The sequence below is a fragment of the Ciconia boyciana genome, chromosome 11 (genome assembly GCF_034638445.1).
Source record: "Ciconia boyciana chromosome 11, ASM3463844v1, whole genome shotgun sequence".
In the NCBI taxonomy this organism is placed as follows: Eukaryota; Metazoa; Chordata; class Aves; order Ciconiiformes; family Ciconiidae; genus Ciconia; species Ciconia boyciana.
This window is the reverse complement of record NC_132944.1, coordinates 24585557-24612565: the sequence shown is the minus strand read 5'-3', so window position 1 is coordinate 24612565 and position 27009 is coordinate 24585557. Positions and strand designations below refer to the sequence as shown.

The following is a 27009-nucleotide window of genomic DNA, read 5'->3' as shown; positions in this document are numbered from 1 at the left end:
ATAAAATACAAGAATGTAATCACAGCCTGCCGTAAAATACTTTCAGATAAGATTACAGCATAATTTGGGTGGAAATATCCTTTCTCTTTAGAACTTTTAATGAAAGCAGATTAAAAGGAAGTCAGTTCTTTCTCGTGTGCTTTGTAGAAACTACATTCATTCATTTTTTATATTATATTGTTAGAAGTGTTTTAATAGTTTTAATCTAGATTATAATTGCAGATATGGATTTGAGGTGTGATCTGAGGGTGGTGGGAGCCTTCATTACAGAAGAAAAAAACCAACAAATAGCACTTCTGTAACTAAGGATTATTTGTTAGGAGAAAAAGCCCATGTGCCTGTACCACAGGATTGCGGTTGGTGCTGACTATATAAAAATGCATCTAGTTCTTTTGAGTGTATTATATTGGATTTTTTTAAAATAGGGAACAGAGTGGATAACTACCATAGATGATGAAAAGCTAGCAAGAGCTTTTGATGATGAAAATAGGCAAGAAAAAATACTCCACTTCCAAACTCTTTTAAGTCTTTCCACTGAATAATATAATTTATTATGTAAGCAAAATACCAACAGCAAGTGTAGTTTGGGTTCTCCATTTCACTTTTTCCACGATGGTCGCTTATATAAGAATTTCATCTCCTGGTAACATTAGAGTATGAATCAGAATAAGGCATTAAACCCACAGCCTGCACTCTTCAGCTATTGCTTCTGTGTACACGTATCTGGAACGAATCTTGGCTTAACATCTGTCACATCAATATTTTATACCTCAAATTCCCACACTGTGCAATTTTAATATACAAAACCTATATAATATAAATGTAGTGAATTTGGAGATGACTGTGATACTCTTTACACAGAATTCAATGCATAGAATTCAAAAGATGAAGTATAGCAATGCTGAAGGCTTTTGCACCACTTTTGGAAAAATCTCAGTTGAAGTTAGTTTTAATAAAATAAAATACAAAAATATGTATCAGCAGAACATCAATACATCTGCACTGGAAAAAGGGGGCATTTGGGGAAAGGAATCCTCAATTAATCATATTCCACCGTAAACATATCCATTACCATACAAATGCAGCTCGCTCTCGTAACATTCTGACACCAAAACGTTGCCATTCTCGCTGATATATCCATAGCTCCTGAGTTGTATCAAGACAGGCTAAAACCGCACCTCCTTTCCATGCAATTAAGCGGGGATCCATATCCTAAATTCAGAACACAGATTGTACACAATCACTGGTGTAAATTTGCATAGTTCTCAAAACTTGTATCCTAATTTTCCAACAGTATTCACCACTTAGAATCCTGGAGGTGAAGGGAGGAGAAAAGAAGTTTTTCAAAATTATTCAGGAAAAAATAGTGAGATAAAAATATGGAAAGAATAGTTAAGGTATTTAGAGAAGTCACTTTGGTTTTTTTGTTGTTTGGTTTTTTTTCTTTAAGATGCCTTCTAGGCATGTCATGGAAATCCTGCCCTCAGCGATGGAAGCTCTGAAAAATACTCAAGTTTTGATTTTACAAGTTTTGCCTGATTAATGCCATATGAAAATTGCTCTTTTAATGCCATACTTTCTTTAACCTTAATAGTAATAAAAAACCTTAGCACAATTTCTTGCTGAGCAGACAGGTTAACTTCATGGGCCAGTACTAACTACTTCTTTAAGAATATGGCCTTTAGCTAATAAACATTTCCGTGATGAATACTAGTAACACGCTAGTACTCTACACCTCTAACCTCCTGCCTGTAATTGGAGAGTGCTATGTTATGAGCTGAAAGCTCTCCTAAATCTCCTCAGATATGCAACTAATCTGTGGTTTTGAAAGAATATATATTTTTTTTTCTAATCCTTTGAAGATTTCAACCAATCATAGTTTATTAACCATTTAGCTATCAGTTAACAGTATACCTTAGGTCTCGTGATGACTTCAACATTTTCAACAACTCTTCTAAAAGAAGGTGGCATTTTGTTGAGAATTCGATGTTGAAGAAACTCCTGAGCTTTATGAAACATAAGGCCTCCTCCCACTACTAAGATGGAGCTGTACATCTTCTTTTTTGTATCATCAGATGCTGGAATGAATGGATATATAGAAATATATCTGTTTTCTAAAGTTAATATGGCCTGTATTTGTATTATAAAGAATTTGGTGCAAGTCAAACCAGATAGAAACCACTAAGTGTTTGCTTTTAAAACTCTCTTTCTATTCCTTGGAGATTCAAAATGTCTAGCTCAAGAAGCCTCAGCAAAGATGCAAGTATAAGGATCAGTGTAGCTACTCTAGAGCTACAAAACTACAAAAACTTAGGGACATACATGTTACTTTGGTAAAATACGGGAGTTACCATAAATCCACACTGACTGACATGTATATTTTACAGAATTGTACAAATGTAATTCTTACCACAGCAGTCAATACTATGAAGAATGGCTTTGTCAAGGCCTAAGGCTTTGCCTTCAAACTGAGTAATAGCTGTTTTCCTGGACAGGTGTGCAGTTAAAGGTTCCTCTGAATCATTTCCAGGTATCATACAATCACTCTGGGAAGATCCCAGTTCCACTTCTTGTGGGTAGATCCTCTCTGAAATGTCTGAGGCTTGGCCTCTCAAGTCTCCCTCAAATGTTCCAGGCTTCGACATAGATTTTCTATCAGCTGTAGCTTTTGCAGACTTAAAAATGAGAAAACAAGTTGAACTATGAAAAATGCAAAAAGATCTTCAGCAGGTTACAGAACAATACACAGACTTAACTAAACACCACTGTACTTCTTGTCACCTTTTTGCACAGAAAGATTAAGCATTGTATTATTTCATTTTAATCCTCACTTTCAAAGTAAGGGGTTTATTTTGAACTCCATCAGATGTATCAATGCCATAATATGAAGCCCTCTTAGACTCTGAAAATAAGCAGTTCTAAGTAAGGACTTGTCTAGACATCCCTAACTCCTTACTCTAAATCTGTTTTTTAATGCTTCTGGCCCAGATAACAAACTTTGGTTTCTGAGATGAGCCAATGAGTCCTGATTTTATTCCCCAATTAAATAATACTTAATGAAAAATAAAATGAGCATTCACATACCTGCTCCTGCTTACTTTGTGTGGCTAGCAGATAATGTTCATCATGAGGATCCTCAGGGTCACCTTGTGACCTGTGTTGCAAAGTTGTCATTTTTTGTCCAACAATTCCAAAAGTTGCTGGATAAAACAGAGCCATTGGAGCCTGAAGAACGAGAGATTTGACATGGTTTTACTACGGGGGGGGGGGGGGGGAGTTGTATTTACTATTAAAAAAAAGAAAGAAAAAGCTTGTTCTATTTTTCTCACAATTGAAAATTAAATACGCATTTTTTTCAAATAGTTTTGTAAAAGGCTAAAGTGTCTTCAGCTTTGTATAATTAAAAAACCCCCCAAACATACAATTGTACATGTATATAGATTTCTTTACAGATTCTGGCATTGTATGATAAATAAGTATTCAAATGTAGTTTGTTACAAAATTAGAGAATTCAATGGCGAGGTGAAAAACATGCAAAATTAGCATTCATTCCTTGCCCTTGAAGGATAAATATAATCATATTTAGCTGAAGTTACAACCATTCTGGCTAAAGCTAGTTAGGAAGTCTTGTGTGTCCACTAGTGCTGTATTAGGCCCATTCACACATATAGAAATTAATTTTAAAACTATCAACAAGCATCTGTTAAGAACAATCCATAAATCACGTGGGGTTAGTAGCGGTGGACCAATACAAAGTGAGGCCCTGAGCCTGAATGCTGAATATGATTCTTGTAATTAAAAAAAAAAACAAAAAACCTCACCTGTAATTTTTCATCTCCTAGTCGGAACTGGTATAATAAAGCTGGAGAATCCGGATGACGAATCTGGAACTCATGGTCTTGCAATCCAGAAATATCCTAAGGTCAAGAACAGTGTAAAAAAACCCGTGTCTTTTATCTCTCTCTATCAAGCTGCATAACCCATTTAAACTGTAGAAACAGCAAAAAGTAACAAAACTCTTCAGACTGTGAATTTCATTTACCTATTCTTGAACTCTTTTTAAAGTCTTTTCCTTGTAGCACAATCTGCCAAAACAGCTTTCTACATGCCTAAGCCTCTAGAATGAGGGTTTGTGCAGAAAGAAGAGACCTGCTGGCAGATCTTAACAAAACTGAAGTTGAAAAACAGTAAATACGCAGCTACTATCAGCTTCTTTCAGTAATATGAACAAAGAAACGACTTTTCTAAGAGTTGGGATTCTTTCAACTAGAAGAAAAATAAAACAAGTTACAAATACTTCAAGTTTAAAGCTTCTCCAGCTTTTGCCAGTATTCTACTGAGTAAAATACTACATTTTATTCCATTTACAAGCAGTTGTAGACTCGCAAAAGGGTTCCCCAGAGTAGCATTCCGTAAAGGAAAAAAAAAATTACTTGGAGAATATACCATTTTCTCTTCTCACCTGGTCTAGATGACAAAATGTCTCCTTTAAGTGCTGAAGCAGCAGGCAATCCAACTTGCTAGTTAACTGACAGTCTCTATATGGGAATCCTGCTCGTTGCATAAGCCAATAAAAACACCTTGACACGTCAGATCCTCCATATGCAAGGCACAGCCTAAAGCATAGAGAAGAAAATGATTATTAATTTGCTGAAATACTGGCCTTTTACAGTAGCATACATAGGAATACAAGCAACATTTGAGACATGCTGTCATCATGACCTCCACATAGTTTGCAGAGCACAGTATCAGTTCTGCCTGTTTTCTTCTTTTAAAGATGTCAGAATTCTTTAAGGTTCATACTGTAACATGACGACCCTGTCATGCAGCTCACAGTAAACAAAACCTTGTATTTGTAAAAAAAAAAAAAAAAAAAAAAAAAAGGTCTTGTTTTTAAAGTCAAATCTCTGGTAAGCAACTAAGTACATGCTTATAATAATTCTGCATATTAAAAGATACCTGGTGTTGCGATGGGAAACACCATCTTCTACACAGCAAACGCTTGTCTTCTGATCTCCCACATCTACTATACACGCACTGCTTAAACCACTTCCAAAAGTAGCACAGACAGACTCCTGGTGTACAACAATTCCTAGCAATATGAGAAAAAATTATATCCAATTTATGCCAAGCTCCAGAACCATGTTGCTGACATTTAAAGGACATTTTAATGGCTTTTAAAATCTAATAGTAGCCTGACTCTGCACTGAAAATCTGTTTATTTAGTGAAGATGGAGTGGGGGGGGGGACTTACAGATTTTTTGTTTGGCAGGCCCTTAAAGTTCTGAGAAAAGCTAAGAGCAGGGTGGATGCCTATATTCAAATGTTCTTATTTTTTGCAAGTTTAAAGATACTGCCTCCAGACTTGTTTTTATAACCAGTATTGCAGGGTCTTGGTTATCAGATGCACACAAAGCATTTTCCTAATTTTTTCTAATCAAGTGTCATTACCATTAGTGTTTTAGATATGTTCTTTAAAAAGTCATAAAACAAGATCCAATTTCACTGTCTGCTTTCCTTTCAATCCACCTTTAACTCTCTAAAGGAGTACCTTTATTTGTATCACAAGCCCATAGTTAAACCTGAGAAGCACTGGAGGCTTCAGTCTGTCCTTCTAGCCAATGAAGGGAAAGAATAGCTCAACTGAGCTGTGCTTTGTAGACAAAAACTAAGCAGAATTACTGTTTTAAAGGCAAATGTTTTTAAATAGATGAAGATAATTTAGTTATGCTGTATAATTAGTTCAGCTCTTCACCAAATTATTATTTAGGAAATGACACTCTGAAGAGTTATTAATGCTGCTTTCTGGTTTTCACTTTCATGTATCAGATGAATATGAAGCTTTGTATTTTTTTCTTAGTATTCTTCCTGTTCCTCTGAAGCTAACATTTCAACTGCAAATTCTTCTATCCTAGTGCCAGTGCATTTTTACACAGTAGTATTATTAGGTACTGTTCACATTACTTCTATGTAAAAACTGAGGAGGAATCAAACAAAGTACGATTTAGAACCATTCTGATCAAAAACTAAAACCAACACCCAATATGGCTTGTTCATTTTAACACAATGAAACAAATCAAATATATACGTATGTGAACAAAATTTAGATCTCATGAGATCAGTCTCTCTTTTTGCAGTGTTTATTTACCACCTACTTAATTCTTTCAGATGGGAAGCAATAATATCTAAGCACATATTCTGCTGAGAGTAATACTTGGGAACTGTTTGCACTTCGTACTGATTAATTATTAAACAACAGCAGTATTAACCTCCAACATCTTACAATTAACTTACTGTTTGACTGGTCTTTATCATTTAACTTACTATTCTTGTCCACTTTTTAAGCCTCTTTCCTTGCATACGTAATACAAAAAAAAGGACTTTGCAGCACCAAAGGCACCACTACTGTGATTATTTCAAATTAAGCATGCTCCATATGGTTGGGTTACTGTGCCTTCTGTAATGATTTGCTGTGTTTTCTCTAAATGTGAAATCAAAGATGGCTAAGACTACAGCAGTTCTTTCCAGAGAACTAGCCAGAAACTTCCAGCAGTTTAACTGAAAAGAAACTGTATCACTCTTTTTAATCACACAGCTTTCCAGTCTAAAAATAAGTATGTAGAAGAAGCTAACAATTACTTGGTTACTTTTAAAAAATTGTATTGCTCTTCTATATTTAGTATATGCATTTAAGCAACTCTGAAACCGCCTATTATGTCATCCTGTAGAGAGGACAGTAGCAGCATCTTACATCATAGACTTTTGTTTTGAAGTCTAAGAATCTTAATACTCTGTGGAGTTAACATTGTGCATTTTAGAACTACTTGAGAAATCAGACTGTTGCTACTTTTATCTCAGCTGAAGTGAGAAGCCCACGGTTGGAATACCTAGTAGCAAACCAAGACACTTGTTTCAATACTAGCCAACCATTTTGTCCCATTAAAAAGAGACAAGTTATGGGAATAGCAAAAGATGAAAGGTGGTAGTCTCACCCAAACTGGGACTGATGTGCAAAAATGTTCCTTAAAGGTAAAAAAAAAATAATCTTTACACTATTAATGATTCAGTGCTTGCTTATGTATGGTTTTACCTGAGAAGCCCATCTTCATTAGGATCATATTTACCAGTTCTTTCACATGTTGTTTATTATAGATGTCTGGAATTAGTAAAATGCATCTGTAGTACTGAAGATAAGAACAGTAAATTAAAACCAGCTCTCAAATTAAGCTTCTCTTTACATTCTTGAATACCTGATGCTAAGGAAGGAAGCATAGTATACAAGTTATTAAAAGAAGCAAAATTACGGAAAGGGGAAGGGTTTTAATAATTTTAAAAATGAGTTCAGAGTAAGTACCAAGTTAAGAGTTTATAGATCACTAAACTGTTTAAAAGTACATCAGATATGAGAAAAACACCTACTCGGCCAGGAGAAGAAATTATGCAAGTATTAGGCACCCATTCTTCAGTTGCCTCCTTTTTAGTCAACAAAAAAATCCCAAACAGAGTAAGACTGAAATTTCTATAATGGGATTTCCAGACCTCTTCGGTAGAAGTTCTGTTAACAGTTTTTGTCTTAAAGACATGCACAAAATTCCAAACGAAGTCTTAGGAACCATGCTCACCAGCAGAAAAAACTTATTCTTTAAGAAAACCACCAGCAAGAGGCTAACAATAACAGCAGGTTGTTTCTTTTTTATACTAACATCTACAGAAGTGGATACAGCCCACATTAATGTGTTCACAGCTCACCTTCAAGTCTTTCAATGGTATTTCCAGATATTTTTGTATTGCATGTGACCATATAACTTCAAGGTCTGCTAATACTGCAGTGAGGGAGCCACCAGGTCCTGTGTGGAGATTCAACTGCCCTCTTCTAATAGGCCAATGTATATTATAAGAATCTAGTGGATTAACATACAGCGCCTGAAAATAAGAGACAATGTTCTATGCATTGTTTTTCCCAAAACCTTAGTAACAAATACTAGAAAAATACTGCAGAAGCAGATACAAGACATACAGCAGCACTCGGAACGATGTGACAGTAATACAGTGGATTTCTTTTTAACAGGGCTTGATTATAAAGTGTTAAAATAAAAAGAGACATTAAATACATGGTTTACATTGTTTGAATTTTCATATCTGTGGACATCTGCTATGATCATAACAGTATATTTTTCCATTATCTCAAATTAGTAACTAAAATAATTTAAAGACTCTTTGAAGTTCATGAATACTTAATTACTGAGCAGTGACTCCATGTACTGATGCTTTTATCAGTTTCTTGCCTTTTCTCTGAATTATACCACATGGGCAAAGTTCTCACCTAGTCCCGGCAGAAACACTGATTTATAGCAGCAAAGGATCAAGGTGACTTGCTAGGCAAATGGGGGAAACTGTCTGGTCTTGCTGAACGATAATACTCAGTCAGTCCATAGTAAAGCTTCTTATGTGTTGCTTGACTAAATTTTTATGCCTTTCAGTACATACTAATGCATAGCAAACTTCTACCAATTACACAGACACATTAAAATGTAATACTAAGCCTCATTTCAGCGGGAAAATTAATCTTACCTCTTCTCCTACCAAAAATTCAGGATGATTTGATGTGTTTGTCCACTTGGCCCCAGAGCTGTGATCTAAAATAGCTGGCCGCATCTGTCTGTTGTATGACCTGGCCTGAAATGTAATCAAAACAAATGCTGCTGATAAATATTTTACCAGTCACTTTTTATGCATGAAAGGAAAAAGAAACCCCCCACGCCTCGAAGAACCATTTTAAATCTTAATTTTCTCAGATCTTCAGAGTTAGGTCACACAACAGCACTATCTGTATAATGATATCTATTCTCCTGTATAAATGATATCTACATTTGCTGTATGCTCTACACATGCTGTATAAATGATATCTATTCTCCTCCACTAAAATACAGCATCACACCAAATGACTATATGAATGAACAATTTAATAAAATCTTAAGAATGAGTTACCTGATCAGGTGACACTGGTATACGCCTTGCGCCATTTGACATCTTTTTGGACCATATTGCTTGGTCCACCATTTTAAGGCCATTTTGTCTCTGCTCAGTACTTTCAGGTTTCTAAACAAAACCCAAAAATATGCAACGTAAATACTTAGTTTCTAACTACATGTCTGTATGCTGGTAATACTGAAGCTATTATTAAACAATTAAATCATTACTGTAGTTGATAGACTGTAGAAAGGACAGAAGGTTTGCACATTGTACAATGAACATAGGCTTATTTTTAAAGAAACTCTTTTTTATATTAGTTCCCAACACCTATTTGCCTAAGTCAACTTGAATCTTTTAACTGATTGTAATGGCTGCTGGACTTCGTCTCCACAGCGATGAGCTCAGGACATTATCTATTTAGCTACAGAAACGTTAAGTAGGAGCAAAAATGTTTAAATAGATCTCAGTTTTTTAAAGGTGAGGTTTAACAGTAGAGACATGAATTTGACTAATGATTTTTTGGTACAGATTCAAAGTATGAATAAGATCACTGCATGTATTTTTTGAGCAGGTTAGACCATTACTGGCTACCTTACCCAAGTTACAAGGCAACTTGTAACCAACGCATTCACAAATGGAGCAGTTCAATTCTAGTTCTGCAGTTGTCATCCTACAAACAGAAATACTGTGTGTGATATCAGACCACAGAGCAGAGAGATCGATGAGTACAAACCCTCAACCCATCAATTTATGGGATTTAGTTCATTGCAAACAAATCAAGTACAGCCTTAACGCAGACTGGTGCAAGTCTAATGACTTCAGTAAGGTGGCATCTACAGCACGTTAAAAGGGAAAAAGGTTTGTCTTGAGACGTATTCCTCGCTGGAAAAACGTAATGCACGAGGGGAAGATACGCATTACACAACTAAAGAATGCAACAGAAATACGTAGTTACTCATTTTTGCAAGTTCGGAAGACACGCCACGGGCGCGCGGCCCGGCTTACATTGAGCCCGTCCCTCAGGAGCCAGCTGTCTCTGTAGGCCGCCTGTCCTTGCTGCTTGTGCCGCCGCGCGATGACATGGGGAATGCCCACGGGGAGCGTGTCCGTGGCTCTCCCGAGCCGCAGAGTCGTCGAGCCAGGGTGTATCACCACGATGAAGTTGCTCTGGATTTGCTGAAAGCACCGCAACGCGCACGAGTGAGCCGGTGTCCTGCCCGCGCCCACGCTTTTAAAGGGCCAAGGCCGAGCCCAGCCCCGACCCAGCCCAGCGCAGCCGCTCAGCCAGCAGGCAGGGAGCACCGCCCTGAGGAACCGCCGCGGCCCGGCCCCTCACCGCTCCCCGGGCAGCCGGGCCGGGCCTGGCCTGGCCTCACCTCCTGCAGGGACTCGGGCACAGCAGCGGGGACGATGGGCCGCTTGACGCCGCGCTGCTCGCGCTCCCGGTCGCGCTCCTTGTCCTTCCCGTTCTCCGCCTCGCCCTTCTCCGCCTGGGTCATGCTCCCCGCCGGGCGAGCGGCGCTCGGCCGCCAGGCGGAAACCGCTCCTGCGAAAGCCGCTCCTGCGAGGGCCGAGCGGCGCCAAGCCCGCCGTTCGCGCGGAGCGGAAGCGGGCGGGCCCGCGGGCGGGCCCGCGCCCGGCGCCGCCCCTCAGGCAGGTACCGCGGGGGGGCTCAGCGGGAAGGGGCCCGCCGCCCTGGCCGTCCCCTCAGCGGAGCCGGCGCCCGTCCCGGGCCGCCTCGGCGCCGCTCGGCTAGCAGCGGGGTGCGCGAAAGCAGCGTCTGCGCCGAGGGACCGCCCCGGCCTCTGCGTGAGGGGGCGAGCAGCGAGCCTGGGGAGCACCGCCGGTCCGGGCTGCGGGGGGTCTGACCTAGCGGCAGCAAACCCTGTCAGCTAGCCTGTTATAGCCGGTGGGGCTGGGGAAACACGGTCCTCCGGACAACTGAAAAAAATACTGTCTGTAAAAGTAGCGTCGTGCAGCTGACATACCTGCGAAGAACGAAGGACGGCCCGCCTGATCTGGGGGCGGGAAGCTCCTTTACGAGGCTGCGACGCCTGCGCGGAGCCGAGGAAGGAACGTTTATTAGACCGAACGCTGCGCAACAAGAGCGGGAACCACGGAGGGGCGGTTTTGCCGTAACCAGCTGGCAAAAGCCAGGTAATTAGTAGATGCTTATGTTAAGGGACGCTGTTGGATGTTATAATTTCCTGCTAAAGAGACTACTGGAGAGGTTTAAGTAAAAAATTTGCGGTGGCACCTTGTAAAAGATAATTCAGTCTGGATCCTTGGCAGCTAATCTTGTCTCAAATAGACACAGCCCTCTCCAACTGAACAAGAAAAACCAACCCCCAGACAAAACGCAAGAACAACAGTAAGAAACCCCCATCCTGAAATGGGGTAAATTAGAGAAAAGGTAGTTACTGTTTGAAAGAAAATAACTCTTTTGTGTTAGCACTCTGTAGTTGAGTTCACTACTTTTTCCTTCCTGTAATAAAAACAAAGTCTAATTTTATTGAAAAAAGTCTTACCAAAATTTGTACAGCAAATAGGCTTACACATTTGAGCAAGTTTATAGTGGAGAAGGAAGTTGTTTCAAGAGGCATGTTATAAAACTCATTATGGGCCTTAAGGAAGTGAGTTTGTATAAGGCAAGGACTGTAAAACAAAGTAATTCGTAAGTTGCATTTTTAAAGTGTTTTTTAAAAGAGTATCATTACTGTCATAAACATACAGCAAGGTACAGAATGTTAGTACTGACATCAATAGAGTAAATACAAAACCCATTAGGAAGCGCTGCTTTCAGTTTGACTCTTGAGGGACCTTTGTATCAATTATAAATATGTATTCTTCCCCTTTTGAAAAGAAAAGGGCTTACTGTACTTTAGACATATTTTCTCTAAAAATGAGAGAGTCAGCCTTGTGACAAGCCAAATATAATTTACTTATTACTTTGCAACTACAGTAAACTATTCAGAAACTATACAAAGACTTTAGACTTTAAAGACATATTTAATAAAACTGTGGTTCGGTTACACTGGATCCTTGAAGAAGGAGTTCCCAGTACAACTTCATTGATCTGCTTGTATCACAGAACAGTTTCCAGTTAGACATACACATTCACAACATTCAAACTCATTTGGTCCACCACTAAACTCTTATTTCATCTTGCCAATGTGTATGCTCTTTTGCCTGCCTCTTCAGCAGGTGTTTACCTAAAAGATAAAGTAATTACAGAACACTTAAAAGACAACAAGGCCTTTCTTTGCGAGAGAAAATTACGGAAGTAACAATTTTTAAATAAAATTGGTTTTAATTTATCTAAATGGGACATGATAAAGGCTTGCAAACTTCTCTTCCTGAGCAGATTACACACTGCCATTATTACCCAAAAGCCCTCCCCACAGCCTTTGGTGGCCTCATGTCTAGTCGAAAAAACATCCAAATGAAAAAAAAAAATCATGGGAAGAAGCTTATGCTTTTTTAGGGAACTGAAATACTGGTGTATGTGTTTCTTGGAATATGAACTTTTTCCTATGGGACTTACAGGTATTAACCACCTGCATGTGTGTTTGTTTTCTTGTAACTTTTGTTATGGTAACAATGGGATTCATGAAAAAGGATTGTTTACTTAAGTCTTAAAGTAAATTAAACCATGTTATATATACATTCAGTGTTAGATGAAAATCCCACCAGCCAAAGTACTAAATAAAATAGAATTAAGGTTCAGGCAGCTGTAAGAAATTTAAAGACCAGGGTTTTTGCCCCCCTCTTTAAGCAATTCTGATTTTTATGCTGAACTAGAATTCAAGATTTGCATAGCTATATCACTGTAGCAGGAAAAAAGATTTTTACTAATCACCTTTTAACAACTTTATTAATTTTCCTTCTTTTCTATTGATAAGTATGTACTTTAAACAAAAAACCTCACCTGTTGCATGATAACTATTAGAAATGCAAACAAAGTTTGTCACTACTGATCTGGACAGGACTTTAAATTAGCAGCCAAAAAAGATGAAAAGTTCTAAACAGTTTATCAGCTGCATTCAAAAATCTTTGCTACCCTTTGTCTATCCACTTCTATGCAATTAAAAGTAGAAGCTCACCATTTCTGAGCCAAAAACCTTTTAACAACCCTGCTCCCTTTTTTCCCCCTTTACTGAAAGTATCTAACTGCTTTGATTCTCCTCCTGTTTTGCAAAAGGACGACAAAACACTCCATTCTACCTTAACCTTCAATTATCATTGTTACTTAAAAAAAATAGTTCAAAGCAGGATACAGCAGATTTGGAATTACCTTCCTCATCCACCTCCAGCCATTGGTGGTGGACTGGGGCCTCCACCCCAGTGATTTATTCGACCCATCCTACGGCGAGGATGTGCTGGAGGCCTGATGTGAAAGCAAGAAAAACAACATCTATTCAATCGGCATTAAACTGTTAAACTAGAAATATAATAACACTGTCTCTAAATGGTAGTAATTAGGAAGTTAGAACCTCTGGAAATGTTGTTTGGGTTTCATGTGAAAAACTGTAACAAAAACCCCCAACCCCACTTCCATGAAAATTCTGTTACACAAACTGTTCGAATTACTCCTGTCTTGCAAGAGAAAGCTACAGCTAATGGGCTTTTACACAGTCCTACAAAAAAGTTGGACAAACCAGTAAGAATAAAGAAACACAGTAACTATAGTGTTTATAAAAATGATCTGTAGGTAATCTAATACATGAAATGACTGATTTAATGTAAATCAAATGCTGAGTGTAAGCGAGTAACAAAGAAATTTAAACAAAGATTCATATTGTCTATTAGGCAGGTTTGAAAAATTGTTTCAGTGAGAGTTAGACTATACTGTTATTACAAAGCTGTATCAATGAGTTTCAGACAAAATACCGCAGATAAACATCTTAGTCTTCTTACATGATCCAATTCAATGCAAATCACAACTGTAATCTGAATATATTATGTCATTTTGCTAAGATAGGAAAAAAAAAAATCAGGACTAGTTTGAATATGAAAAAATACCCTCTTCCATCATTGTATCCTGAATAGGAGGAAGATGTGTAACCTCTTCTTCTTAAATCTGGTTGAATAATGCTCTGGAAACTGAAAAATAAAGTGGGAGTTAGGTGAATTGATTGCTAGATATAGTTTCTGAATTTTTGGATTGCAAGATAATAAATGGCCTGAAAAACAGTAAGTAGTGTTCAGGAATGAACAGTGTATCTGCTCAAGCTTATTGTTGTTTAATAAATCTTGGCAATTTTTTTCCTACACACAAAGATAAAATCTGAAGTAATTCCAAATTACAGTAAGGCTCAAACTATAAAATCTGTTTTTCTGGTAAATAAAGTGCAAGAAATGCATAAAGTATAAACCTGTAACTGAAATAATGAAGAACTGTTAATACGTCAAAAGAACTTTTAGTTTCTTAACTGGCTTTGATCTGGGGCCATAAATTTGTGATTACTGCTGTGTGATTATTTTTACATAGCCAGAATCTATTGTCACCAGTAGAAATTCTCCAAATAATATCTTAAGGATTTGATCAGCTATTAGAAACTAGCTGTTTAACAAAAGTATATGCTTTTTGTTTTTGCAGTATTAAAATGAAAGAAATGTAAGAAAAATAATTTGAACTGCCAGCAAGTTAGCAACCCTTTTCATACCCTTTTCTTTTTATTAAATATATTATAGTTCTTAATAACCAAAGCCACATAGTTATAGTAAAACATTCACATATGCTTTGGGGACAGTAGATATGGAATGCTAAAGAGTAAATCTGGCATTTTTATTGTTGTGTTACTGATAGCACTGAGTAGCTTCTACCTGTGACAAATCTAAAATAAAGCTCGTCAAAAGAATTCATGTCTACTTACAAAAGAACCACAAAATCTGCTATCGACCAGAAGAAATCTGTTATAGATGACAGACGCCAAGGAGCCCGGCTCTGGTTATCCAAAACTTGTCCTGCAACATATCAAGATACAAAACAGCCAGCGATGTTTAATATGTGACACTGTACAGTATATTACACAAAAACATATCTGCTGCGTCTAGAACTTGCAAACAGAATGGAGAAACTACGCGTCACGGGCAACGTAGCAAGTTTCATTCCCTACAGGAATTGTGCAAGTACTTGAGATAATCGGATCACCACCGCCAAATGGACGCTGTGTCCAGCTAAAGCTACAGAAAAACACCAGCACAGTCTCCCTTTCCCTGTATGTGGTTAAGCTGCTTGTCTGTTACGCTCCCGACGTGTCCTTAAAAAAAAAGTACTGAAAAACTGTGGAGACGCGCGTAAGGCTCAAACCCGGGCCGCAGAGAAGCGCGTGGATGTGGGGTCGATTCGGTAGCGACAGTGGCAGCGGGCGAGACGTGCCGGGCCCTCCCGGGCCGCGGGGGTGCGCGGAGCCAGCGCTCTGCCCAGCGCAGGCCCGATGCCCCCCCCCCCAGTCGTCCCCCGCTCGCTGCCCAGGCTCCAGCCCGTCCATCGCCGCCCCGCTGAGGGGCAAAGGCGCGACCACTGCCCCCGGCCGCCCCTCACCGTTCGAGATGTACACCATGGCGGCGGGCCGCGGGCGATGCCCCCTCAGCTGCCCTCGGCCCCCTGCGCGTGCGCGGGCGGGAGGCGCATGCCCAGAAGGGCCGCTGAAGGCGGCGCCCTCCCGCCGTGCCGGCTCCTCGCTTCCGGCTGATGGGGCTGAGGGGAACGGGCTGGGCCGGGCGCTTCTTTTCTTGGTTCCCTTGCCATAGTAATCGTAGCGGCACGCAGCCGCCCTTCCTAACGGGGCGTGCCCCTCAGCAGCCCCGCTGGGGGGCCGGCCGGTGTTCAGGTGGGGCGTCTCCTCCCTCAGGGCGGGCTGTTCTGGCTCACTCATAAAATGTATTTATTTCAGTAGTTACACAGCTGTATGACGCTGTGTCAGAGCTTCCGTACACGATAAGCCTATGGTTTTACCAACGGTAATAGGAAACAATACCCGTAGTTAGCAGTAGCTTTCATAAAGTTACATGTTCTTAGTAGTCTTCCATAGTTAACTTCTGCTGGATCTCACATACAAGCTAGTGCTTTTGTCCTTTATCACTGCCTCAGTTCTCTCTAGTTGTGGAAGACGGCCTCAGCCATCCCTCTAGTTTTCTCTAATGGAATACTGAAAGTGATAACTCACTGTAGTAATGTCAGAAATATGACCACGTGCAGATATTTGTTTAAAACTTCTCTCCAAAGGGAACTTCTGTTCCTTTTATGTAGTGACAGGTATGTGTCTATGTATATTCCCATTGTGTTGGGAATGTTCAGCCCAAAGTTGAGCATTTGTTTTAATTTATTTTATTTTTATAAAAACTTTGCCCTTCAAATAGTGGCTAGCATTTCTTCTTATGGAGAATCCATGCATGTAAAATCGGAGGTAACTGTATAGCTATATACACAAATTTAATATAATGCCATCTTTCTTTTTTAAACTAAACTTGTAGGGAAGGGATGTGTAATTCTGCTGGGAAACAGCAGTAAGAAAAATGAATATAAACGTATTTTAATACTGCCTTTGCAAGACCTGTCTTTTCTTAGTAACTATGAGGTAAAGTCTTTTGCTAAACCTCTTACACAAGTGTTGTCTGAAGTTGAAATTGTAGTATAATATGTCTCTGACAATGTAGTTGTCCCCTAGTAAAGAAACTGTTTGCAACTGACAGTTGTTTATAAATGTTTGTTGCTCCAGAAATAAACTCTTGCTAACAACTGAAAGCAGTTGTGAAAGAAAAGTATCTGTAACAACATATGTAAAATAAATATTTATCTTTAATATAGGAGCTAGGTAATCTACCGCTCCATAAATGGGGAAATACGAAAGTGTTGAGAAAATAGCGGGTGCTACGCAGTGCATAATGGGCATAAATGCAGGCAGTATGTTAAAATTATTCAGGGACAACATCTATCCTTTTTGTTAATTAGCTGTGTTTATAATGATTTTTTTCAAATAATAGTCAAGTGCAGTCAGATCAGTTTCAGTTTACAAATTGCAAAACACAGCCTACATAGGTATAGAAGAAAAACAGAGATTCAGTTAGTAAGTCATTTGAACATTGTTTTTAGATTCTCAGTGAAACCAGATAAATGGAGCAATAAACTGGAAGAAAGATGTATTGGTGTACTTTTAATTTATGGAATGCATAGTAGATCTGATATTGTGTGTTAGGTGATACTGTTACATAAATACTAACTTTATATGGAAAGTGGAAACATTACTTTAAAAAGGTATTGTCAAATAATAGGAAAGTAGCAGCACTCAAGGAAAGTATATGACAAATGCATACCTTTGTATTAGTATGCTAATGTGAAAATGATATAGTCTTGTTTTTAAATAATTTTCATAAATATACTTCGTTTTCTTTTCACCAGGCTTTGAGACAAAACAGCAAATTATCTTATGTTTAAAGAACTATTGCACAAGTTGTAGATACAACATTTATCAAGAAGAAAAAAAGAAGGAGCGTGGCAATGGGAAGATAACGGTGGTAAGTAGAGATAAAGGAGGTATTGTAAATTTTGTGATGTATTGAAAACACACACAAACTAACCCTTGCTAGTATAAAAACAAACGTCACAGTCCAAACTTTTCACTGTAGTTTAGACAAAAACATAATAGTGAACCTGAATACAAGCAGGTAATTATTCCACCTGAACTCATGCTGTGTATGCAGTTGATGTTGTCCTGCATGAATTAATGTAATAAGAATTTGAACAATTCATTCCCTTCTTTAATGTATTATCTTTCAGAGGGAATGTGTTAATCATGCAGAAAGGAACAATGTATTTTTTGTTTTTCAAATGACAAAAAAAAACCCAAACCCAAACAACAAAGAAGATGGTTAGTGGGTTCTTCAGTTATTTTTTTTTATAAAGTAAAATCATATGTGAGATAGTCTTGGTTTATTTACTAATAAAGTAATAATAAGTATTGTCTTAGTGCCCTAAAATTATATAATAACAATGCAAACTTTATCTGTGAAATGTATTTGTGGTGAATGAAATTAAAGAAATAGACTTTTTAAATTGAGATTACATGTGTGTGTGTGTGTATTCCTAATATAGTTATATTTTTCCAAGAAAGCATGTCCAGGTACTTAACAGTGGCAAAACAACAAACCATTGCATAAAATGGTACATGAAAGTTTTAGTCTTTATAACTATTTTTTAAGTACTTACATATGCATTATTTATTTATTTCCGTATTTAAGTTTTAGAAATGAAAATGTGAGATTTAAAAGGCGTGCTTAAAAATCAATGGTAGCATTACATTATCAAGCTTGCTATCCATCGGCCTGTCCTTGGGTCAGGAATGGAGTAGAGAAGAGGAATAGGAAAACAGTTGTTCATGTGAATTTGCAGTTTATGATGCTGTTGGGGCAGCAGGTGTGGACATAAGCTCCGGTGGGAGCTCATGTCTGGTAGCGACGCAGCCCTGGCATCCCACTCTGAGCAGCTACTCCTTCACAAAGGGCAGGGCAGGTGTCTAGGGGTTGCTAGCTAGAGCCCTTCAGTGGCCCGCCCCTCTGCTTTCAGCCTGTGTGCCCGATGCTGGGAAGTTCAGAGGACCGTAGCAGCAGTGCTGCACTTAATGAAAACCAGTAGGAGAAGGCTTTTGAAATTCAGCAACAGAAATACAAAACATTTGGGTTGCCCTTCTGAAGGTGGGTACCGTGAGGAATAGAGCTGGGCAGTCATTAGTGCATAAGAGCTAAAAGTTAACGTGTAATTTGGAAACTGTGGAGATGTGATCGTTTTGATGGTAGGCAAAGTAAATATCTGTATGGTGCCATGAAGTGGCAAGTAGTGTAGGCCATATATTAAGGTAAGGAACTGGAAAAGACCAATACTAAATGGGCTTTTAATTTTTTTTAAAGCAATCTGAACTCTCAATGGGATACCTTCTGTTTTTAGGTGGTTTGGTTTTTTAGGCTCTATTCCAGATGTAGTTTGATTCCTTGTGAATTGTGTATTTGCATATCAATACCTAAGTGCTGGTGTCCAAGCAACATATTACTATGTTTTAGTAACTTTTTCTGTTTTTTCATCAAAAGTAGCAGAACCACGAGTCAGCTATTTTTATAGCATTTTATATACTAAGGGATGACCTTTTAGTTGTGATGCAAGAGAATTAGAAAATTGTGTGCATAAGGAAGTGGTGATACAGCATGAACAGGGCTTGTACTCTCTAAAATTTATGCTACATTTTTTATATGAAAGTAAACTTTTAAAGAGAAAATAGTTTTGAATTAAAAGCTAAACTGAGGAAACTTGACCCTGCCCTGAAGAGGAATTGCATACTGTTGGCCACATTTGAATAGCAGAAATAGAAAAGGCATCTTTTTTTTGCTGTCCTATAGTTTTTTCTCATAGTGATTATCATGTTGCACCATCACATAATTTAAATGGAAACATTCAAAACTTAATTTGGACTTGAATTATTCATAGAAGAGTTGATTGTCATATAGTATTTGTCTTATGCATACACAATTAATACTGTATGTATTAGAGTGAGAAGGTCTTCTAAACTCCAAATTACAAATGTAGAATGTTCATTGCAACATAAACATAAACTTTAGAGGATATTTCACAGGATTCTATTTTTTAAAAGCTTTTATAAGAAAAATTAATTTGCTGTTTGTGGAAGAGCTGAAACTCAGTTCTTGGAACTAAATTATGTTGATTTAATGTCAGAATTTTAAACAGAACTTAACTGTTTAAGTGAGCTTCAGTTCTGAATAACTGATTGAAGACCTAATTTTTTTATTCTTTGGTGCCCCAGAGAAGGATATACTTGTGTACTGTGGGGTTTGAGTTAGAGATATCTCGTGCAGATTTCAACTGGAAGATACATTTTGCAAAATCAGCAGCTCTGATCTCAGCATAAAATCAAGTCAAGAAAATAAGCACATAATTCTGTGAACTGTTTTTTCCCCCTAGCTGGGAGAGAGACTAGATGTTCCAGTAACAGAATTTGTCTGCAAATTTTTTTTTTATACCATTTGTTGATATCTGAATAACAAACATGATGAGGCTTTAGTGCAAAATTACTACAGTTAACAGTCTGAAAGCAAATATATGCTGGAGGAATGCCAAAGGACTGTCTTGTGATTATTTAGATATCTCTTTAGATAACAGCATATCCTTATATACAGAAAGCCGTAACTGTCTGTAAATGTTATATATTATTCTTAACAACAAAGACTTCAGCCCTCCGTAGAATGAAATCGGCCCTCAATTTAAAGTTGTATGAGTCTAGAAAGAAACTTCCACACTCCTCTACGCAGGGTGAATAGTGTGCTAAGTTTTCTCTTCAGGCAGAAAGAGGGCATGTTCAGTAACTGGTGAAGCCACCTGACCACGGTGAAGAAATACTCGTGTTTCATGCCTGGTTATTGAGTAGTGGTGATACTTTGAATATCCATCAGGTGGCAGTGTAAGTGTGAAATAACGCTATCTGTTTTGTTTAATTACACGGCAAACTTTCTACCCAGTTAGTCATAACAGGTTTGGATTCTCCTTTATATAAGAATCCTTAGTCCAGTGCCACTGGACACTTATGTAATGCATAAGTGGCAAATTCTTACTGGGTTAAGGACCAGTGTTGAATACACAGATGTATACCGTTTGGGGAATTTGTTAGAAGCCTCATATTGATAGGATCTTGGGTAAAGTTGGAGAAATGCTTGTATGTTCACATATGATTATTATATAATGGGAAAGATTGGGGGGTTTTTGGTTGGTTGGTTGTTGTTGTTGGGTTTTTTTGCCACGGTTAGTTAGTCTGGGAAGAAGCTGAGAACTTGGCTGTGGACTAGCAGACTTCCAACTTCGTTAGTGGTACTGTTAGAAATTTTTTGGTGTAAATGAAAAAAGGTGAACATAACTAAGTGTAATAATTATCTTTCGAAGTATAGTAGGTAGGAAAAATAATGATCATCAGATGGGTCAACTGAAAATAAAAATTGCATCCTCAAACCTATGCAGCAAGTTAATGGCAAAGCCTGAAATAGAACTGACTTGCTTATTCTCATACCTGTGTTAATTTCTGGAGGATATGCTTGCATCTGTCAGGTAGAGGAGACAAAAGCAATCTTAGAATCTTTTACTATTTTGGTTTAAGGCAAATATCCTTTGCCTTGTTGTGCTTTCTGCTAATGCATGAGAATTTCATTTGTCATGTACCCGATGAGACTGGACTGTGAATGTATACACACGCACAATGCCTGCTTTTGCATGTTCTTCTTCCTCCTCTTTTTCTGAACTCACTTAAAAATAATGGGCTTTCTGTTTAGTGAAAAGTAAAATTTAATGCAATGAAATTTGAAGAATAAATGTTCAAGCTAGGGATTATCCTTCTTCATTACTGTTCTTACATTTGTAAATCCTATTTGTAAAGTTAGCTTGTAAGCACACCTACAGATTTCACATAGCTATTCCCACTTCCCATATTCTAATTTGATACCAAAAATGACATCATTATCCCGTTGTGGTATCTCTAGAAATTAAAAGGAATGATTAACCAGAGGAATGGATTTGTTGAGACAGGTGGTGTGATGTGGATGTTGGCTTTTCTGCCAGACAGCCCACAGACCAAGGCACTACATCAGCTGCAGGTGACAACGTGACTGAACTGATGTTGTAGTCTTCTACTGTGATTTTGGTCTTAACCGCATGCAAAAATTTGCTTATACTGATTTGTTTAGCACTATGGTACAGCAAAGCCGGCAGAGGTGTTTTAAAGGCTGGGAAAAGATAAATGTGTTGAAGAAAAAAATGGCATCTCAGAGTGCTGAAGAACGGTTTAAATGCCAGGCATTATCATATCTAAGTAAACCTGGTTTTGTTCAAAAGGTTGGTTAATAACCCATTTTACATTGAATGTGTTCTCTGGGGCCTGTTAAGGCATATAGTGTGTTTCTGTTATCTGTGAAAGCTCTGTTAAATGTTTGGCATACATTAGGCTGTCCATTTAGGTGATAGCTTGGTTATGAATACATTCCAAGGATGAAAAAGGCTTTAGCTTGCTGATGCTGTGGAGCTGCTTGTAGGTAGCTGGAACTTTCTTACCAGCCACCTGGTGGGAGAGGTATGGGCTATATGACTGAGAAAACTCATATGTGAAAAGTGGGAAAGGAAGCTGGGAAGTCTTGCATTCCAACAAGGCACTGCTGCTTGTCTTTCATCTTTATTTTTGTGTCTGAGACGACTACAACACAAAGTACGTAATGGAATCCTCTGGCCTCACTGATGTTCAGGTGAGCCTTGTGTGGGCAGTGCCTCATGGGATAGCTGGGGCAGGCATGTGAAGCCACAGCTGGAAAGGTATTAGATTTTAGTAGGAGTGACTTTTGGGAATGTCTGTGCTGAAGGATACATGTTTCTGAAAAAAAGAAGCATGAATCACTCCGAATATTTTTTAAGGTCTTATTTTCTTATTTGTATGCATGTAGTTTTTGTTAGAGAGCTGGCTGCTGTCCATTGTACTCCTACACTTGGTTTAGTGTGATTGGTTTTATCAGAAAGTTTCTGTCCCACAGCCTAATCCAGTTCTACTGAACATTAGTACTATCTCCAGCTGTAGGTCTTGGGAGACTTCTGAATATTTATGGACTGAGATGTTTATACATGAATTATATTTCTTGGTTATGTTAGTCCTTTTAATGTAATCAGCACTCCTATTGCTAAATTTTTAAATATTGTTAAAGAACAAACTCACCTAATTGTTTCTTACTTCTCATATACTCAACTGAAATGGCACTTGTCCCTGAAAATATATGCAGCTAGGATATAGACAATGTTGTTTTCTGCTGGATATGCATCTACACTGATGGTTGAGTGAACAGGAATGTTTCTTCTTGATGCATATTTGCTTTACTGTATGTTTGGAGTTTTGTGTCTGCATTTGGAGTCTTGTGGTAGGCACTTGAACATACTACTGTTGTGCTAAGAGTGGATTCCCTCCTGATGAACCAAGGCTGAGATTGCACAGCAGCTGGAGCACTCCTGCAGTGTTGACACAGGGTTATTAGCTCTCTGTTCATATGCTGTGCACACTGAGGACTGGCAGCTGGCATGAACTTTGCTGCTGGTAAAGATGTAATGTGGAATGCAGTCCTGGAATCATACCAGATTTCAGCAAATGAAACCTTGTTTTTTCCCTCTTTGCAGCATAATGGCCAGCAATGTAGATTGTCGATGGAAATTGTATATGACAAGATTAATGTAAATTTTGAGAATGTCCATTACTGCATTAGAAAGGGCAATACAAGTAAGGTGACAAATTAAACAAGGCTCTAACTGTTGCTGGAGGCATCTCTGATACTTGATCTACAGCTTTAGCTGTTGTAACTGTTTCAGACTTAACGGCCAAGGTTAGTTAAGGTACTTGTCAGAAGTAGGTGGATGAAGCCAATTCCATAATCTATTTGGTGAATAAAACAGTGATGTGATAATTGATACATTGTTCTGAAGAGCTCTTATGGTTGTGTCAGAGTATTAATATCAATTTTTGTCTTCTGAAAAGTTATTATTTTAATGGAATACGTTAATGCAATTGAAAAATCCTTTAAATGGGTGCTAGCAGTGTAGATATTTAAAAAGCACGTAGTTATGATTTGTTAGGGGATGTTTGGGAAGATGCGGATGCTGTGAAGCCTGGAATGGGTGCTGACATGATGATTCTATAGAGGTTTTACAAGCGCATTGTGTTCAGGTTGCAGCATTCTTACTCCATTCTTATTGCTCCTGATTTTGATGTTTCTCTGTATGCAACATTGCCATTCTTGGTTTTACTGAACATAAAAGGTAAGTTACAGCCATGACAAAAGATTCATTGCAAAAACAGATTGCCTTCTCTGAAAGATGTATTTAAAACAATGGTCTTCTGGTAGGAAAAATCCCCTACAAGCTATAGGAGTAATCTGGGACAACACACCCCCAGAAAAATTCCATGTTTTGCAGGAGGTTGGTACGCTGTGCTGTACAGTGTCTCATGGGTTGCAAAAATGGTTTTGAGTTACCATATGAAATCAATTTAGGCACATGTGAGACTTTTTATAGTAGAGTTAATCAAATATGTATTATGTAATATCTGATTGGGGAACAGATACCTCATCCCTGGTTTAGCTTTTCTGTGAATATCATGTTTGCTTCTGTCATTATCACATGATAGAGGACTCCAAAGAATCTGATTTTAAAATACAGCTGAAATTCTTTATTATCCTATTTATTGCATTTTCCATTTTTTCTCATTTAAGACAGTCCACTGCGTTACGCCTCATAATCTAGAACATAACATACACTGGCTCAGTGCTATCAGAAGCAGAGCTAGACCCCAGTAAGAAATAATTGCATATAAACTTCTTGAATATTTTTGTCCATCTTCATCAGACTGGGTGAAAAAAACATGCTTTCAGTTCTCTACATTCATATTGTCATGACTTTAAAAATTCTCCCTTTTCTGCCTGGCTTAAATAAGCAGTTTTTAAACTCAGAAGGAACAAATTCAGGACATTGAGAAGAATCCCCAGTAACCTCTTTATGTTGACAATTAATTGCAATTGAGTTGTCATGTGTTTCATGCTCAAGGAGGGAAAACTAGCCTGTAAAGAATTCATAAGTGCTAATTTCATTCACCAATAACTATGGTAAAAATTAAGGTTCTCCAGCAATCCAGTCAGCATGAAGGTGAGCTTCAATGGTAGTGAAAAAGAATGCAAGTCAGACTAAGTAATGAGATGATAAAATTTCTCCTTAAATTCTTTCATAGAGTAGTATGTTGAGTTCTAATTACTGCATCATAAAAAAAAATAAATTATGGCAGTACAGAGGATGGTAGTAAAAGTTTATTTCTTTTAGAAGCGAAGTCAGGCATAAAAACAGATATGTAGTAATACCTAAGTATCTGAGAAGATAAATATTAAGAGAGTTGAAATATATAAAAATGTAACTGGATTAAGCAGCGCAAAGTTTTGCATTTTCCTTGGTAACAAAAACATTTGAAGCCAATGAAAATTAATGGGTATAACAGGTATCAGGAAACCCTTTATGATGTCTTGACAGAAAGACACTTCCATGCAGCAGAAGGTTGTGCTACTTCATATAAAAAAAAAAAAGCACCAAAACCTGCATTGTAAGACTTTTTCTTTCAAAGGGCTTTGGAAATCAAGCATTTTAGATTTTATGCTTTTGTCCTGGTTTCAGCTGGGATAGAGTTAATTTTCTTCCTAGTAGCTGGTATAGTGTTGTGTTTTGGATTTTAGTATGAGAATAATGATAACACACTGATGTTTTAGTTGTTGCTGAGTAATGCTTGCACTGGTCAAGGACTTTCAGCTTCCCGTGCTCTGCCGGGCACACAAGAAACTTGGAGGGGGCACAGCCAAGATAGTTGATCCAAACTGGCCAAAAGGCTATTCCATACCATATGGCGCCATGCTCAGTATAGAAACTGGGGGAGTTGGCCGGGGGGCAGCGATCACTGCTGGGGGACTGGCTGGGCGTCAGTCGGTGGGTGGTGAGCAGTTGTATCACTTGGTTTTTTTTCTTTCCTGGGTTTTGTTCCTCTCTCACTCTCTTGTTGTTTTCCTTCTCATTACAATTTATTATTATTTTTTTTTGTTCCAATTATTAAACTATTCTTATCTCAACCCACAAGTTTTCTTACTTTTGCTCTTCTGATTCTCTCCCTCATCCCACTGAGGCAGGAGGGTGAGCGAGTGGCTGGGTGGTACTTAATTGCCGGCTGGAGCTAAACCACAACAGCTTTCATAGTAGGATTTTCACATTCTAGGCTACTGTCAAAGTTAAATTTCTTTTTGGAAGAAGTAGAGGTGAGTTTAAAGAAAGACATTTTTTTCCTTAGGCATTGTATTCCTTCATTCTTGTTGCCCTGGGGGGGGGGGGAAGTGAGAATCAAAAGGAATTGGATGCTTTTGACTAAGAAACGAGTTTTATTTATGCTTTTAAAAAAGTCAGGGATATAAAAAATCATGTCTGAGTCTCCAAGCAGTAGGAATTAAGCTGAGATGTTTGACTGAAGTAGCTTATTCCCATATTTATCTCATATGCTATCTCTCATACTTTTCTTTGAAGTGTTTGACATTAGGTACTGGAAGGAGCTATAGCAAAGCGTTTGATGCCTGGAACTCCTTTCAGAGACTTTCCAATCATCATTGCTGCCTCCCGCTTACCTTGCTGCTGCAGATCTGCAGCCTTCCTTATGGATGTTAGAAGCAGTCATTAGGCTTCTGGAATATTTGCTTCTCTCATTCTGTTTGTGTTACAGCTTCAGTTTTTTCATCATTAACAGAAGTTTCCACATGCTGTCTTGGCAGTGTTTGTCTAACTTGTTTCTAAAGTGAGATAATAATGTACTGCATGGTCCCATTGTGTGCCATGGTCTTGCTGAGAACCAGTAAGCATCAGTTCAAGTTAATTGTGAGAGTGAGGTCAGGCACCAGCATGAAAATGCAAGCATTTGAAACAAAAAGGTCCCATGGCTAGCTTTCTTATTAAGCATATACCTCAACCAAACTTTAAATGCTGCCAAAGCAGCAAGGCTATGTTATCTATTAAAGTTCTCTAAATGACACATGGAGAAGGTGCTCCTGAATGTTCCCCACCTACAACATGACCCTGTAGGCTAGCCTTTGCTATTGACCACACACATACATTCCCTGACATGTAACAAAGGAGAAGAGATCAGTATTTGGCTGGTCATACAGCCACCAGAGAACAAGAAGGACAAGGATGCCAGGCTTGAGACAGCTGCTGCTGTTCACTGTGCAGAAACTTTCCAGGTATGTGGCAGCAAGGTAAGCAGGAGACAGCTGGCGATGAAGTTCTGTATTTTTTTGGGTAGTGCCTTAACTTGAAGATCCTTTCTGCACCCTTTAAACCTTTCCTAATTTTAAGTCATTAAGAAGGAGAGAGAAAGGGTAAAGAGAATTGGTTCCTCTGGGCTTATACTTCCACCCTGAATATTTTGGCTCTCTATTCTG

The 27009-nt window shown here is 38.4% G+C and overlaps 2 protein-coding genes across 3 annotated transcripts; both read right to left on the bottom strand.

The window, feature by feature from the left end:
* Positions 1-531: 531 nt before the first annotated feature.
* Positions 532-14040, bottom strand: ACTR8 (actin related protein 8). 2 transcript variants are annotated; one of them, XM_072876519.1, is made up of 15 exons: positions 13996-14040; positions 13268-13360; positions 10350-12185; positions 9979-10149; positions 8989-9099; positions 8572-8676; positions 7750-7923; positions 7091-7184; positions 4960-5092; positions 4463-4616; positions 3822-3917; positions 3085-3225; positions 2411-2675; positions 1915-2078; positions 532-1212 (listed from the first exon to the last, which is right to left on the bottom strand). In XM_072876519.1, exons 3-15 carry the CDS (start codon positions 10470-10472, stop codon positions 1069-1071), a joined length of 1875 nt encoding a protein of 624 aa, XP_072732620.1. In that variant the 5' UTR covers positions 10473-12185; positions 13268-13360; positions 13996-14040; the 3' UTR covers positions 532-1068. The 2 variants fall into 2 exon arrangements, with proteins under 2 accessions (XP_072732620.1, XP_072732623.1); XM_072876522.1 differs by lacking the exons at positions 9979-10149; positions 10350-12185; positions 13268-13360; positions 13996-14040 and adding an exon at positions 9570-9646 and having other exon boundaries at positions 532-640; positions 1073-1212.
* Positions 13264-15668, bottom strand: SELENOK (selenoprotein K). The gene is made up of 4 exons (XM_072876523.1): positions 15521-15668; positions 14850-14940; positions 13996-14076; positions 13264-13360 (listed from the first exon to the last, which is right to left on the bottom strand). The coding sequence occupies exons 1-4, from the start codon at positions 15537-15539 to the stop codon at positions 13264-13266; spliced, it is 288 nt and encodes a 95-aa protein (XP_072732624.1). The 5' UTR covers positions 15540-15668.
* Between the last annotated feature and the right edge of the window lie 11341 nt (positions 15669-27009).

Excerpts from the sequence above, each read along its gene's own strand:
- ACTR8 (XM_072876519.1), bottom strand. The coding sequence starts at position 10,472 with ATGACCCAGGCGGAGAAGGGCGAGGCGGAGAACGGGAAGGACAAGGAG. Across the intron at positions 10,150-10,349 it reads TGCCCGAGTCCCTGCAGGAG|CAAATCCAGAGCAACTTCAT; the intron begins GTGAGGCCAGGC and ends CGGTGCTTTCAG. Across the intron at positions 3,226-3,821 it reads TAGGAGATGAAAAATTACAG|GCTCCAATGGCTCTGTTTTA; the intron begins GTGAGGTTTTTT and ends CTCGTTCTTCAG.